At 36.0% G+C, this 13,741-nt stretch overlaps 1 protein-coding gene across 1 annotated transcript; it reads right to left on the reverse strand.

Moving 5' to 3' along the window:
- Nucleotides 1-7,128: 7,128 nt before the first annotated feature.
- Nucleotides 7,129-13,129, reverse strand: LOC131204178 (uridine 5'-monophosphate synthase-like). The gene is made up of 5 exons (XM_058195116.1): nucleotides 12,976-13,129; nucleotides 11,722-12,390; nucleotides 10,669-10,844; nucleotides 9,543-9,657; nucleotides 7,129-8,325 (listed from the first exon to the last, which is right to left on the reverse strand). The coding sequence occupies exons 1-5, from the start codon at nucleotides 13,007-13,009 to the stop codon at nucleotides 8,144-8,146; spliced, it is 1,176 nt and encodes a 391-aa protein (XP_058051099.1). The 5' UTR covers nucleotides 13,010-13,129; the 3' UTR covers nucleotides 7,129-8,143.
- Nucleotides 13,130-13,741: the final 612 nt, after the last annotated feature.

Genomic DNA, 13,741 nt, shown 5'->3' on the forward strand with positions numbered 1-13,741 from the left:
ATGCTGTTTCTGGTTGTGGCCTTCAGTGCTTTCGGTGTGGCTTTCCAGCTCTCTCCAAAAGTTGCTACAAAGTTGTAATCATTCTTCTGCCGGAAGAAATACTTCTTATAGGCAGAAAAATCAGTGCATGAACTATAACCAACATTTTCACTATTTGATTTTTGGTTGATTTCATGCATATTATTGTGTATCATCCATTAATTGCAGGCCTCGCAATATCCACAGAGCAAACCAGCATACTATAAGGCTCCAGTCAAGCAGACTGACAGCAGTGATCTAAACCAAAAGAGATGTCCAAACATTTACAAAGGCAGCGTCAGCTATCATAGCCCAGATGAGGTATCACACCAATCTATCCTGATAATTCTGGAAACAGACACAGTGAGCAGACAAAGCTTAACTCTGCAAACACATGCCTGACTATTAGTTGACTGATTTTTGCATTAGGGCCTGGAAAAAAAAAAGCCAGCTTGCAAATTTGAGCCGTTGGGTCAAGTATAAAGACCTTTTTGTGTACATTAACTCTTAATTCATTAATCCTTCTATCATCTGTCCACCAGGATGTCTGGATTTAGCTCACTCCCATCCAATCCATTACAAATGTCAGACACAAATTGAGAAATGGAACAGCTTCTTTTGATTTTGAAGGAAAAGAGAAATAGAATGACACTAACATTCTAAAGGCACCGAAACGTTTTAACTCTTGCATTAAACAGCAAAAGAGACCAGATAGAGCCATTAGGAACACTGCAGAGCAATGGCTTCAAAGCCATTGAATTTTGAATTAATTCCTACAAGCTTTTGAATTAATTCCTACAAGCTTTTGAATTAATTGCTTTGCCTTCAAACAGGATAAAATGAGGAGTAATAGTTTTGTGAAATTGTACTTTTGAAAAACAAAGTCCCCAGAGGTGCCCAGTTTTGTTTAATTTTGTGCAAGTTTTCATACTTTCAAGACATTTTTTTTCAAACCCCAGAGGATATGTAAGTTAATGTGCACTGTAACGTTTTTCATATCTTAAAGAAACACTGTTGCATCTTTGGCCAGAAATGTGTACAGACTGATAAAAAATTCAGGGAAAATGTTTCAGTGTTGAAAATCTGCAGTCAAGCTAAATTTAATTTGCTGGAGATTTGCAGATTTTCCTGCTTGCAGATTGATGCAGAGGAAGGAGCTATTCAATTTTGGCAAATTCAAAAAGCATCAGAGGTTAGCTGAGCTAAGAGAAAGGACTTTGCAGTAGATCCGAAACCCAGACAAAACATAATGGAGTAAACAGATCTATATGTAATCTACTTCAAAGATCGTAAGTAGCATGTTTAATTTAATACATTGTAACTTGAGAGGACACAATTTGGGATGCTGTTTCTGGTTGTGGCCTTCAGTGCTTTCGGTGTGGCTTTCCAGCTCTCCAAAAGTTGCTACAAAGTTGTAATCATTCTTCTGCCGGAAGAAATACTTCTTATAGGCAGAAAAATCAGTGCATGAACTATAACCAACATTTTCACTATTTGATTTTTGGTTGATTTCATGCATATTATTGTGTATCATCCATTAATTGCAGGCCTCGCAATATCCACAGAGCAAACCAGCATACTATAAGGCTCCAGTCAAGCAGACTGACAGCAGTGATCTAAACCAAAAGAGATGTCCAAACATTTACAAAGGCAGCGTCAGCTATCACAGCCCAGATGAGGTATCACACCAATCTATCCTGATAATTCTGGAAACAGACACAGTGAGCAGACAAAGCTTAACTCTGCAAACACATGCCTGACTATTAATTGACTGATTTTTGCATTAGGGCCTGAAAAAAAAAAGCCAGCTTGCAAATTTGAGCCATTGGGTCAAGTATAAAGACCTTTTTGTGTACATTAACTCTTAATTCGTTAATCCTTCTATCATCTGTCCACCAGGATGTCTGGATTTAGCTCACTCCCATCCAATCCATTACAAATGTCAGACACAAATTGAGAAATGGAACAGCTTCTTTTTATTTTGAAGGAAAAGAGAAATAGAATGACACTAACATTCTAAAGGCACCGAAACGTTTTAACTCTTGCATTAAACAGCAAAAGAGACCAGATGGAGCCATTAGGAACACTGCAGAGCAATGGCTTCAAAGCCATTGAATTTTGAATTAATTCCTACAAGCTTTTGAATTAATTCCTACAAGCTTTTGAATTAATTCCTACAAGCTTTTGAATTAATTCCTACAAGCTTTTGAATTAATTCCTACAAGCTTTTGAATTAATTCCTACAAGCTTTTGAATTAATTCCTACAAGCTTTTGAATTAATTCCTACAAGCTTTTGAATTAATTCCTACAAGCTTTTGAATTAATTCCTACAAGCTTTTGAATTAATTCCTACAAGCTTTTGAATTAATTCCTACAAGCTTTTGAATTAATTCCTACAAGCTTTTGAATTAATTCCTACAAGCTTTTGAATTAATTCCTACAAGCTTTTGAATTAATTCCTACAAGCTTTTGAATTAATTCCTACAAGCTTTTGAATTAATTCCTACAAGCTTTTGAATTAATTCCTACAAGCTTTTGAATTAATTCCTACAAGCTTTTGAATTAATTCCTACAAGCTTTTGAATTAATTCCTACAAGCTTTTGAATTAATTCCTACAAGCTTTTGAATTAATTCCTACAAGCTTTTGAATTAATTCCTACAAGCTTTTGAATTAATTCCTACAAGCTTTTGAATTAATTCCTACAAGCTTTTGAATTAATTCCTACAAGCTTTTGAATTAATTCCTACAAGCTTTTGAATTAATTCCTACAAGCTTTTGAATTAATTCCTACAAGCTTTTGAATTAATTCCTACAAGCTTTTGAATTAATTCCTACAAGCTTTTGAATTAATTCCTACAAGCTTTTGAATTAATTCCTACAAGCTTTTGAATTAATTCCTACAAGCTTTTGAATTAATTCCTACAAGCTTTTGAATTAATTCCTGCCAGAAAAAAATCGTCCACTGCTTGAGTGGGGATGGGATGGGGGTGGACTAGAAGACCTCTAAGATCCTTTCTAACTTTGTTATCCTGTATTCTTAAAAAGAAGGATGCGATGACTCAGTGGCTAAGACCCTGAGTTTGTCGATTGAAAAGTCGGCAGTTCAGCAGTTCGAAAGTCAACAACTGTTTTGCTCAGGCAGGAAATTTTGGCCTCCATTTTGGTCGAAGATCACCTATACTCCAGAATGACATTTTATGCTGTCATCCTGGAAAGTTCACTGTTAATATCGTGCCTAAATCCTTGAGATTCTTTTGAACCGGCGGAGGGAGTTTGTATCTGCAGCTTTTAAACATTTTGAGGCCAAAATCCTGACCTCAATTTGATATGTAGCACAGGTCAAAAGAAATCCCTTTGAGAACACACATCAACTAATTCTCTCGGGCCACACTCTCACTTTCTAAAAACATCAATAGAGCGGTTGGTCTTGAGAGAAAGAGGCCTAGGATTGAATATTGAGTTTGAAAGTTATTAGGTGGTCCCGTAAGTTTTGCTCAGGCAGGGAAATTTTGGCCTCCATTTTGGTCGAAGATCACCTATACTCCAGAATGACATTTTATGCTGTCATCCTGGAAAGTTCACTGTTAATATCGTGCCTAAATCCTTGAGATTCTTTTGAACCGGCGGAGGGAGTTTGTATCTGCAGCTTTTAAACATTTTGAGGCCAAAATCCTGACCTCAATTTGATATGTAGCACAGGTCAAAAGAAATCCCTTTGAGAACACATCAACTAATTCTCTCGGGCCACACTCTCACTTTCTAAAAACATCAATAGAGCGGTTGGTCTTGAGAGAAAGAGGCCTAGGATTGAATATTGAGTTTGAAAGTTATTATTAACAACTACAGTGGTTCAGTTGTGGCAAGGTCATAAATGGGTCGAAAGTCAACAACTGTTTTAGATGAAGTAATAGCTATCACACACTTCTGTGAACAATATATGTTGGTTATAATCAGAAATGCAGAGACTGGTATTTTCCCAGAAGTCAAAACAGCCCAATATTGTGGATGGAAATAGCATACAAGCTTCTTACCTTAAATATAGGTAGTCCTCGGCTTACAACTATTCATTTAGTGACCATTTGAAATTACCGCGCTGAAAAGCGACCCCTGGCCGGCGGTTTTCACACAACTGTTGCAGCATCCCCATGGTCATGTAATCAAATTCAGACGCTTGGTAACTGACTCATATTTATAATGGTAGCCGTGTCCTCGGGTCATAGGGTCCTCCTTTTGTGACCTGACAAGCAAAGTCAACAACTGTTTTAGATGAAGTAATAGCTATCACACACTTCTGTGAACAATATATGTTGGTTATAATCAGAAATGCAGAGACTGGTATTTTCCCAGAAGTCAAAACAGCCCAATATTGTGGATGGAAATAGCATACAAGCTTCTTACCTTAAAAATCGGCTTACAACTATTCATTTAGTGACCATTTGAAATTACCACGCTGAAAAGCGACCCCTAGCCGGTGGTTTTCACACAACTGTTGCAGCATCCCCATGGTCATGTGATCAAATTCAGATGCCTGGTAACTGACTCATATTTATAATGGTAGCCGTGTCCTCGGGTCATAGGATCCTCCTTTTGTGACCTGACAAGCAAAGTCAACAACTGTTTTGCTCAGGCAGGGAAATTTTGGCCTCCATTTTGGTCAAGGATCACCTATACTCCAGAATGACATTTTATGCTGTCATCCTGGAAAGCTCACTGTGAATATAGTGCCTAAATCCTTGAGATTCTTTTGAACTGGCGGAGGGAATTTGTATCTGCCAAAATCCTGACCCTGATTTGATATGTAGCACAGGTCAAAAGAAATCCCTTTGAGAACACACATCAACTAATTCTCTCGGGCCACACTCTCACTTTCTAAAAACATCAATAGAGCGGTTGGTCTTGAGAGAAAGAGGCCTAGGATTGAATATTGAGTTTGAAAGTTATTATTAACAACTACAGTGGTTCAGTTGTGGCAAGGTCATAAAATGGGTCGAAAGTCAACAACTGTTTTGCTCAGGCAGGGAAATTTTGGCCTCCATTTTGGTCAAGGATCACCTATACTCCAGAATGACATTTTATGCTGTCATCCTGGAAAGTTCACTGTTAATATCGTGCCTAAATCCTTGAGATTCTTTTGAACCGGCGGAGGGAGTTTGTATCTGCAGCTTTTAAACATTTTGAGGCCAAAATCCTGACCTCAATTTGATATGTAGCACAGGTCAAAAGAAATCCCTTTGAGAACACATCAACTAATTCTCTCGGGCCACACTCTCACTTTCTAAAAACATCAATAGAGCGGTTGGTCTTGAGAGAAAGAGGCCTAGGATTGAATATTGAGTTTGAAAGTCAATGTTATACTGGCTAAAACTTTTTTTTACTGGATTACCCCAAAATTGCCTTCTTTTGGTTGGCTATGATCAGGCCAAAAGGATTATTTATCAAAGACTGGAGATGACAGAACTAAAATTGGCTTCTTAATGTGGAACCTGCAGTGCTCATCAGTAGGAATTTATGGAAACCTGCTAATTACCTGAACACATTAACTTCTCAGCTTAGTGGTGTAGTGGCCTAGAGGTGGAGCTCTCGTCTCACAATCAGGAGCCTGTGAGTTTGATCCTAGGTAGCAGCAGATATTTCTCTCTCTGGGCACAATGAGAATATATCTGCTGCTTAACTCCACATTGGCAACAGGAAGGGCATCCAGCCAGTAAACACTCAGCTACATTCACTTGCCCCGACTCCACCCCAATGCAAGAGATTACCGGGTCATTAAAAGACAAAAAAAATAAAATCCCTATACCTGAGCATATAGACTGTGTGATTCTGGAGACATAATTCTTCAGCATCCAGGAATCCTGGTATTTTTGACATCTAAAATATCACAATTTTTAGAGACTGTCATAAATTTTAATACCTAACTTCCAGTAATGCTTGGGGAGAAGACATGCACACTAAACTTCTTAAGATAGGAAGATACAAGAAGGAAAGCCAAATATTTGCTGGTTGCAATAAAAACACAACAGTTGACTTTATTGAACTAAAATCAATAAAGTTCACTTTTATTTTATTCACATACTTTGCAAATTATGTGAGTTAAAATACAATATAGTTAAAAACTGATTCAATAAGCAATAATTAAAAATAGAAGTCTAAGGTGGTAGAAACTTATGAACAGAAAATGACACACATTTATAAAAGAAACACTATTTTATTCATTACTACCAGGCACTTTCTTGGGCAGATTGTGACATATCCATCTTGTTTTTCTGCTGTTATTTTGAGTAAGTGCCTGCTCTTTGAACTCATACAAATAGATTTGTAATAATGTAGAATCTCAGTAAGGTTTAAAATAGAAGTCTAAGGTGGTAGAAACTTATGAACAGAAAATGACACACATTTATAAAAGAAACACTATTTTATTCACATACTTTGGAAATTATGTGAGTTAAAATATGCTTAAATCGGAATCATAACATTATAGGCGGTCTTTTATACATCAGAATAAACTTTCTTCTCATTTGAAATATATGACTTTTATAGAAGAATTTGATGACTCAACTGAATAAGGAGGGGGAAAAAACCCTATGGCTGGTTAAGACAAATTCTTGAGAATTCTGGACCATTTCAGAACAAGAAATATTTTATCTGTACTAATATCTCAGTTACGCTGCAAATCTTCCATAAGACCCCTAACATTCATAAATGCAACATTTTATGTAACAAAATGTACATATTATTCTACTATTCCCATACAAAACCACTGATGTATTCGTATGCTCATATTTAAAATTAATATTGTAAAAGATGTTCATACATCTCATATTCCAGATAATTATCAACAGGAGAAATACATTTACTGTATGTAACATGAGGTATTAAGTTATCTCTACATTAGCAAAGCATTTGCTAAAACATTAAAAACATTAAGATGTGTCTTAATTACACTAAACAGGCAGCTCTTTTGTCAGTACAGACACCTCCTAATTTAATACAGAAAACAATTAAGAACTGATAACCAGAAGTGCATAAACTATATAAAGATCTATCTTGTTTTTCTGCTGTTATTTTGAGTAAGTGCCTGCTCTTTGAACTCATACAAATAGATTTGTAATAATGTAGAATCTCAGTAAGGTTTAAAATAGAAGTCTAAGGTGGTAGAAACTTATGAACAGAAAATGACACACATTTATAAAAGAAACACTATTTTATTCACATACTTTGCAAATTATGTGAGTTAAAATACAGTTAAATCGGAATCATAACATTATAGGCGGTCTTTTATACATCAGAATAAACTTTCTTTTCATTTGAAATATATGACTTTTATAGAAGAATTTGATGACTCAACTGAATAAGGAGGGAAAAAAACCCCTGTGGCTGGTTAAGACAAGTTCTTGAGAATTCTGGACCATTTCAGAACAAGAAATAGTTTATCTGTACTAATATCTCAGTTATACTGCAAATCTTCCATAAGACCCCTAACATTCATAAATGCAACATTTTATGTAACAAAATGTACATATTATTCTACTATTCCCATACAAAACCAATGATGTATTCATATGTTCATATTTAAAATTAATATTGTAAAAGATGTTCATACATCTCATATTCCAGATAATTATCAACAGGAGAAATACATTTTCTGTATGTAACATGAGGTATTAAGTTATCTCTACATTAGCAAAGCATTTGCTAAAACATTAAAAACATTAAGATGTGTCTTAATTACACTAAACAGGCAGCTCTTTTGTCAGTACAGACACCTCCTAATTTAATACAGAAAACAATTAAGAACTGATAACCAGAAGTGCATAAACTATATAAAGATCTATCTTGTTTTCTGACTTCTCTTCATTTTTATATTAATGGCGGTTTTAAAGACCTATGAATGGTTTTCCATTTTACTCTAAAAACAAGGACACAAGTCCAAAATCATCTCAAGATAAAAACCGATTGCTTGATTTCGGTGTCAAGAAGTGCCATAGCTGTTATTTGTGTGATACCTTCCAAATCTCTCAGTAGCAAATTTATTTTAACATACAAAAACATTTGGTAGACAAAACACATATATTTGAATTGTGCTAGCTTCTTGGAATGGCTTGTTTAGTGGAAACCAACTTGGTTAATTTTGGGTACAAACGCCAATCCTCTGCAAGTAACTTTCCCAGGCTAATTTCCTGTACGCTTCTGCTTCAGCCCAGCGGTCTGATGCAGACAAGATGCCCCGTCCTACAATGATGATGTCTGAATTTCGTTTTCTAATAACTTCTTGTGGACTTAGGTACTTCTGCCCAAGGCTATCACCTGCAAAGAACAAGATATATTTTTATGGTTTTCGGTTATTTTCATTTTAGTAAAATTTTAAAAAATTCCAGAAAAAAATAATTCCTTATAGAAATGAATAGATCCAAGTACAATGGAAAACCACACAGAAAGAGAAAAATTCTTCCAAAGAATCTCTTCTCTCCTTATTGCATAAAGTAATAAAATGCCAATATAGATTTAATATAAGTATAAAGTCACGCAAGAGGTGGCAAAAATAATCTTCTATTTCTTACAGTGGTGCTAATAAAAAATTATTTTTTACAAGCTGTGGCAAATGGTTCAGCAGGGGCTCAGTAGAAGTCCATCACCAGGGGGAAAAGTAAATTTCAAGCCAACAATTAGAAAATGAATGAAAAAATAGCTGCAAATATCAAACATCCTTATACAACTCTTTATGTATCCACATTTATAATAAAACCAGTTCTGGTTCATGCTGAAAAAAGCACAGAGAATATCACAAATATTCTAAAGTTACCAAAAAAAAAAAGGTTTTTTTAAAAAATCCAGCCATTATTATTTTTATAAAGAACTCAAAACGGTGACTATACCTAATGCTCCTTCCTCTCCAATAAGCCGTTTGAAAATTTTACTTTTCTAGTTGACAAAAGGAAGTTTCACTGCGTTCTCCCATGCATATCTTTGTATTGTATTTTTTAAATGACCATGTTTTTGAAATTAACAGGCAAAATAAAATACCACTTAAGTATCCTTTCAAAGCAGAAGAGTGGCAACAGAGCATAACCATCTAAAAATCTTCTCGCTGCCCCAGGTCATGCCACTTAGTTCTTAAAAAAGCATAGTCAATAGATGAGTATCCAATCTCTGCATGAATAGATCTGGTAAGGGGCTGTTTATTACCTTCCATTACCTTCCATATTACCTTCCCGTTAGGGTTAGGGTTAATCAGACTGTATTTACTACCAACTTTAAGGGAAAAAACAAAAATACTCCAGAAAAAGTAGAAATATCCATAGCAAAAAAGCTTTTAATATTTTCTTTTAATCAAAAAAGTAACATTTATATGCCTCTTATGAAAGCCATCACAGTTGGTTGGTTCCCCAATTAAGTTCTACTGTAGATGCTATTTATTACCAAGCCAATTCTTACTCCAGTCAAGGTTACACATTCTAAAATACTTTGTCCTGTTAAAAATGCCATATTTATTCTAAATAAGCCACTGTAATTACAATACTTACCCCCAGCTTGCATCTGGACACCTGGAGTCAAGTGAAGAAATTCAGGTTTTTCAGTAATTCTGGACCCAGAAATAAATCCCAGAACAAAATCGGAGTGATCTTCAGCCATTTTGACCTAGAGAACATGCACACATAAGACCTGTCACACAATCAGGTAAATTTGCTTTTGACATACTGTAAAATGGAAGAGAGAAAAAATACTAAACAGTGGTGGTATTATAAAAGCCAAAACACACAATATTAAAAAATCACGGCAGTATTGTTATTGACCATACTGACATGAGTCACAAATGCACATCTCCGTATTTGCAAAAAAACATTACAGGTAGTCCTTGACTTGACAAGTAGACCTTAAATGAGGTTTGCCCCATTTTATGATCTTTCTTGCCAGAGTTGTTAAGTGAATCACTGCAGTTGTTAAGTTAGTAACACTGTTGTGAAGTGAATCTGGCTTTCCCATTGACTTTGCTTGTCAGGTCACAAAAGGGGATCACATGACCTTGGGACACTGTAATTGTCATAAATATGAGCCAGGTGCCAAATGCCTGAATTTTAATCACATGACCCTGGGGATGCTGCAATGGTCGTAAGTGTGAAAATGGTCATAAGTCACTTTTTTCAGCATCTTTGTAACTTTGAATGGTCACTAAATGAATAGTTGTTCACTGCAACCATCATAAATATGAAGTGGTTGCCAAGTAATTGAATTTTGATCACGTGACCCTGGAGATGCTGCAACAGTCGTAAGTGTGAAAAATGGTCACAGGTCACTTTTTTCAATGCCACAGTAATTTTGAATGGTAACTAAACAGATAGTTGTAAGTTGAAGACTACCTGTATTTATCTCGTAAAATAAAGAATATCTCAATCACAACACTGCACTATATAATCATCCTTTCTTTGTGTCAGAATCTTTTCACAATCCCCTTCCATTCTTGCCTACAAGCTTCCTAGAATTATTCTAGTTTTCACTGTCCTTCTCTGGCAAGGATTTCTCTAATGTGCTAATGGAAGCTACACTTCCATTCTAAGTATCTTTCTCACACTGCCGGAGAACGATGGATGCTTTTAGGTACTTGAGATGCTTTTGTCTTTCAACTCTATTCAGATGAAAGTTCCAACTTACAACGGCTTTCGTATAGTCCCCAGTGGCCAGGGACTCGCTGGAGCTCATCTCACCAATCAAGAGACACCCGCGTTGTAAAGGATGCCCTACTTCTTTCAGCCCCTTAAGAACTCCTGGGCCAGGAACTGCATGGGCATTAACCATATCTGACCATGATGCTATTTTGAAAACACCGCCTGAAAGAAAGAATAGGCAAGTTAACAACTACGAGAATAGTTGTGGCTCAAAAAGTTATGCAAACTGACCAAAACTCCTCTCTCACCTTTTTTATTTTTATGGAAATGTTGCAAAGGATTGAGAACACAAATCCATGTTCCAAAACAATCCAAACAAATTACAATAGACAGCTACAGAGCTTCATTGTACTATTCCGCCCTCTGCTATAAGTGAACGGCGGCTGTGTTCAAGTTGGGGATCATCTCAGGGACTTAGATAGAACCTAGTTTGAAAGAACCTGTCTGTCTGGCTACCTGAATCAAAATAGCCCTGGAAGACAATCCCATGGGCTGGAGAGGAAAGATCCCTCTTCATCCTAAAACCAATAGATCCCAGCACCTAGGTGTCAACCAACTGTATCAAGAGCAGAATGGTCAGCCAAGAATGGCAGAAACCCGACCATATGTGATAAGATTTAAAAATAAAGCAGCTAAACCATTGAAATCTATTATAGGCTGTAGACCAGAATTCAACGCAATGAAGATCAGCACAAAAAAACGATTACTGAGATGTGTTTATGCTACAGTTAGCACCAGTGGGAAAAGGCTCAGTTGGATAAATATATTTCAATGTCCAAACCCTCCTTTGTTACAAAATCACTTTCCATGAGATGGGCGTGGATTAGTAAAAATAAAGAAATAAAAAAATAACATGCTTAGCACTGAGTTTTGATAATATTTGGAATAAAATTTATTTTAACAGAAGTTCAGGAGGTTTGAAAATAAAAAACAAATTAGTGCTCAATCAAATACATAGCAATTGTTTGAAATTCAAAATATCCCAACAAGTGGAAAAGCCCTGGAGAGGTTACAGTGTAGTTGGGGAAGTCAAATTTACCTTTGTACTGATGTTTCACTGTATTTCCAATGTCTGCAAATTTTCGGTCTTCAAAAATCAAGAATTCATGCCGAGCAGCAAGCACACTCAGTTCTTTCACTACTTCCTGAGTAAAATCATCCAGAATATCAATGTGAGTTTTTAAAATGCAGATGGACGGTCCCAGAGTGTCAGCCAGTTGGAGCAATTCTTTGGAACTGTTCACATCAGCAGAAAGGCACAAATTAGACTGTTTTTTCTCCATGAGCCTGAGAAGTCGAGCAGCCAGAGGATGAGTGCCTGGTAGCTCAGCCCGAGAAGCGTAACTTATTTCTCTGCATACCCTTTTCACAGGAGCGGTACCATTTTGCTCAGACGGTTTAAAAATATTGTCTTGAATGAATTTTTCCACTCTTACCACCATTTCAGAGGTAATTTTTTCCTGCTGTTCAAGGATTTTGAGAATTTGAGACAAGCTGCACACGGAGTGCAGCCTAATTCCATGTTTTTCCAACATGGCTTTCCCTCCTTGTTCTCTGTCCAACAGCACAATGGCATCGGTAACCTTAAGTCCCTCTTTCCAAAGGACCTCTGCCGTTTCCAAGACACTTGAACCGCTGGTTACTACGTCCTCAATGATCAGACAAGTCTCTCCTGAATTAATTGTGCCCTCCACAAGGCGTTTGGTTCCTTTAAGAGGAATAGAAAGGATCGAACATTACTATAAAACCCTAAAATATTGTGTGTGTGTGTGTGTATATATATATATATATATATATATATATATATATATATATATATATATATATGTATATGTATATGTATATGTATATATATATATATATATATTCATATATATATATATATATGCGCAACACATCAATCTTCAAAAATCATTTCAGTGTAACACATTTGCATGCATATTTATTAATTGTGGACACAAAATTTACCTCAAAACTCTTTTCTACAAAAAGAGAATAAGCTGATAGCAATTTACTGTCAGTCACATCTTGCTTATTTGCTACTGATACTCCTGGTTCTCAACCTGTGGTCTATGGACCTCTTTGGGGGTGGGGGGGGGAACCATGTCACCACAGGAAGTCTGCAAAGGTTTGAAGAAATGTTACGATTTAAATCTTTAAGTCTTGGGGGTTCATATCCATGCTCCATGGCCACAAAATATATTTAAAGGGGTCAGTGGTGAAGAAAAAAGTTGACAACCGCTGACTTATATCATCTATATGTAAAATTTAAATTAAATTTTATTCTTTTTACCATGATCTTTGGCTTCTTTTCTCCGTATAAGCATTGGAATCTTGTTGGTTGAGCAGATTATTGTTGCCAAGGGCAAAGCTGTGTATGGAACTCCACAGACGGAATCATACTTGAGTGTGGCATCCTTCGCAGAACAGAAAAGGAGATCTGCTACCTGAGAGAATGGTTTTAAAATGTATTTTATTAGCACACAATATATCTACCAGTAAGTGAAAGTTTAAGGAGTTTTCCAAATTCTCCTGGGGCAACATAAAAGCTTGGTCTCATCTTCCAGTTGAAAGAATGATCACTTATTCATCAGCTTAAACAACTGGATAATTAAGAGTGTGTTACAATATATTAGTTGTTTCTTTAGCATCATTTAAATCACAATGGAGACCAAAGAAGCAATTACTCCTTTATCAAATATTCAATAGATAATCATCTGAATCATCTGACCAAGATTTATATGGGTAAAAATTATTCACCTCACTTATATAACTTGTCCCCAATCCTTAATTTGTGTTCCCACTTACTCTTCACATTTTAATTTCTGAAGTAAAGCTTCCTGACCTTTGACAATTATCTCCAAAGCACCCAACTTCATAATAGTATCGACACTTAACTTCAAAACATTTTCTACACACTTTCAAGAACAAATCAAACCAACCAGTCAAGAAAAAGTAAGCATTTTGACTTCTAGCAATCGACTAAATGGGTTCACCCGCTACTCTAACATATACATCATCAGCATGTTACAACTGTGTCTGGGAAATAGTGAGATGCC

The sequence above is a fragment of the Ahaetulla prasina genome, chromosome 1 (genome assembly GCF_028640845.1).
Source record: "Ahaetulla prasina isolate Xishuangbanna chromosome 1, ASM2864084v1, whole genome shotgun sequence".
NCBI classification, from domain to species: domain Eukaryota; kingdom Metazoa; phylum Chordata; class Lepidosauria; order Squamata; family Colubridae; genus Ahaetulla; species Ahaetulla prasina.

Bases quoted from the DNA above. Each gene is read 5' to 3' on its own strand.
- LOC131204178 (XM_058195116.1), bottom strand. From the start codon at position 13,009: ATGCTTATACGGAGAAAAGAAGCCAAAGATCATG. The intron at 10,845-11,721 runs GTAAATTTGACT...TCTTTCTTTCAG, and splicing joins AGTGAAACATCAGTACAAAG to GCGGTGTTTTCAAAATAGCA. The intron at 8,326-9,542 runs GTAAGTATTGTA...TGTTCTTTGCAG, and splicing joins TGTCCAGATGCAAGCTGGGG to GTGATAGCCTTGGGCAGAAG.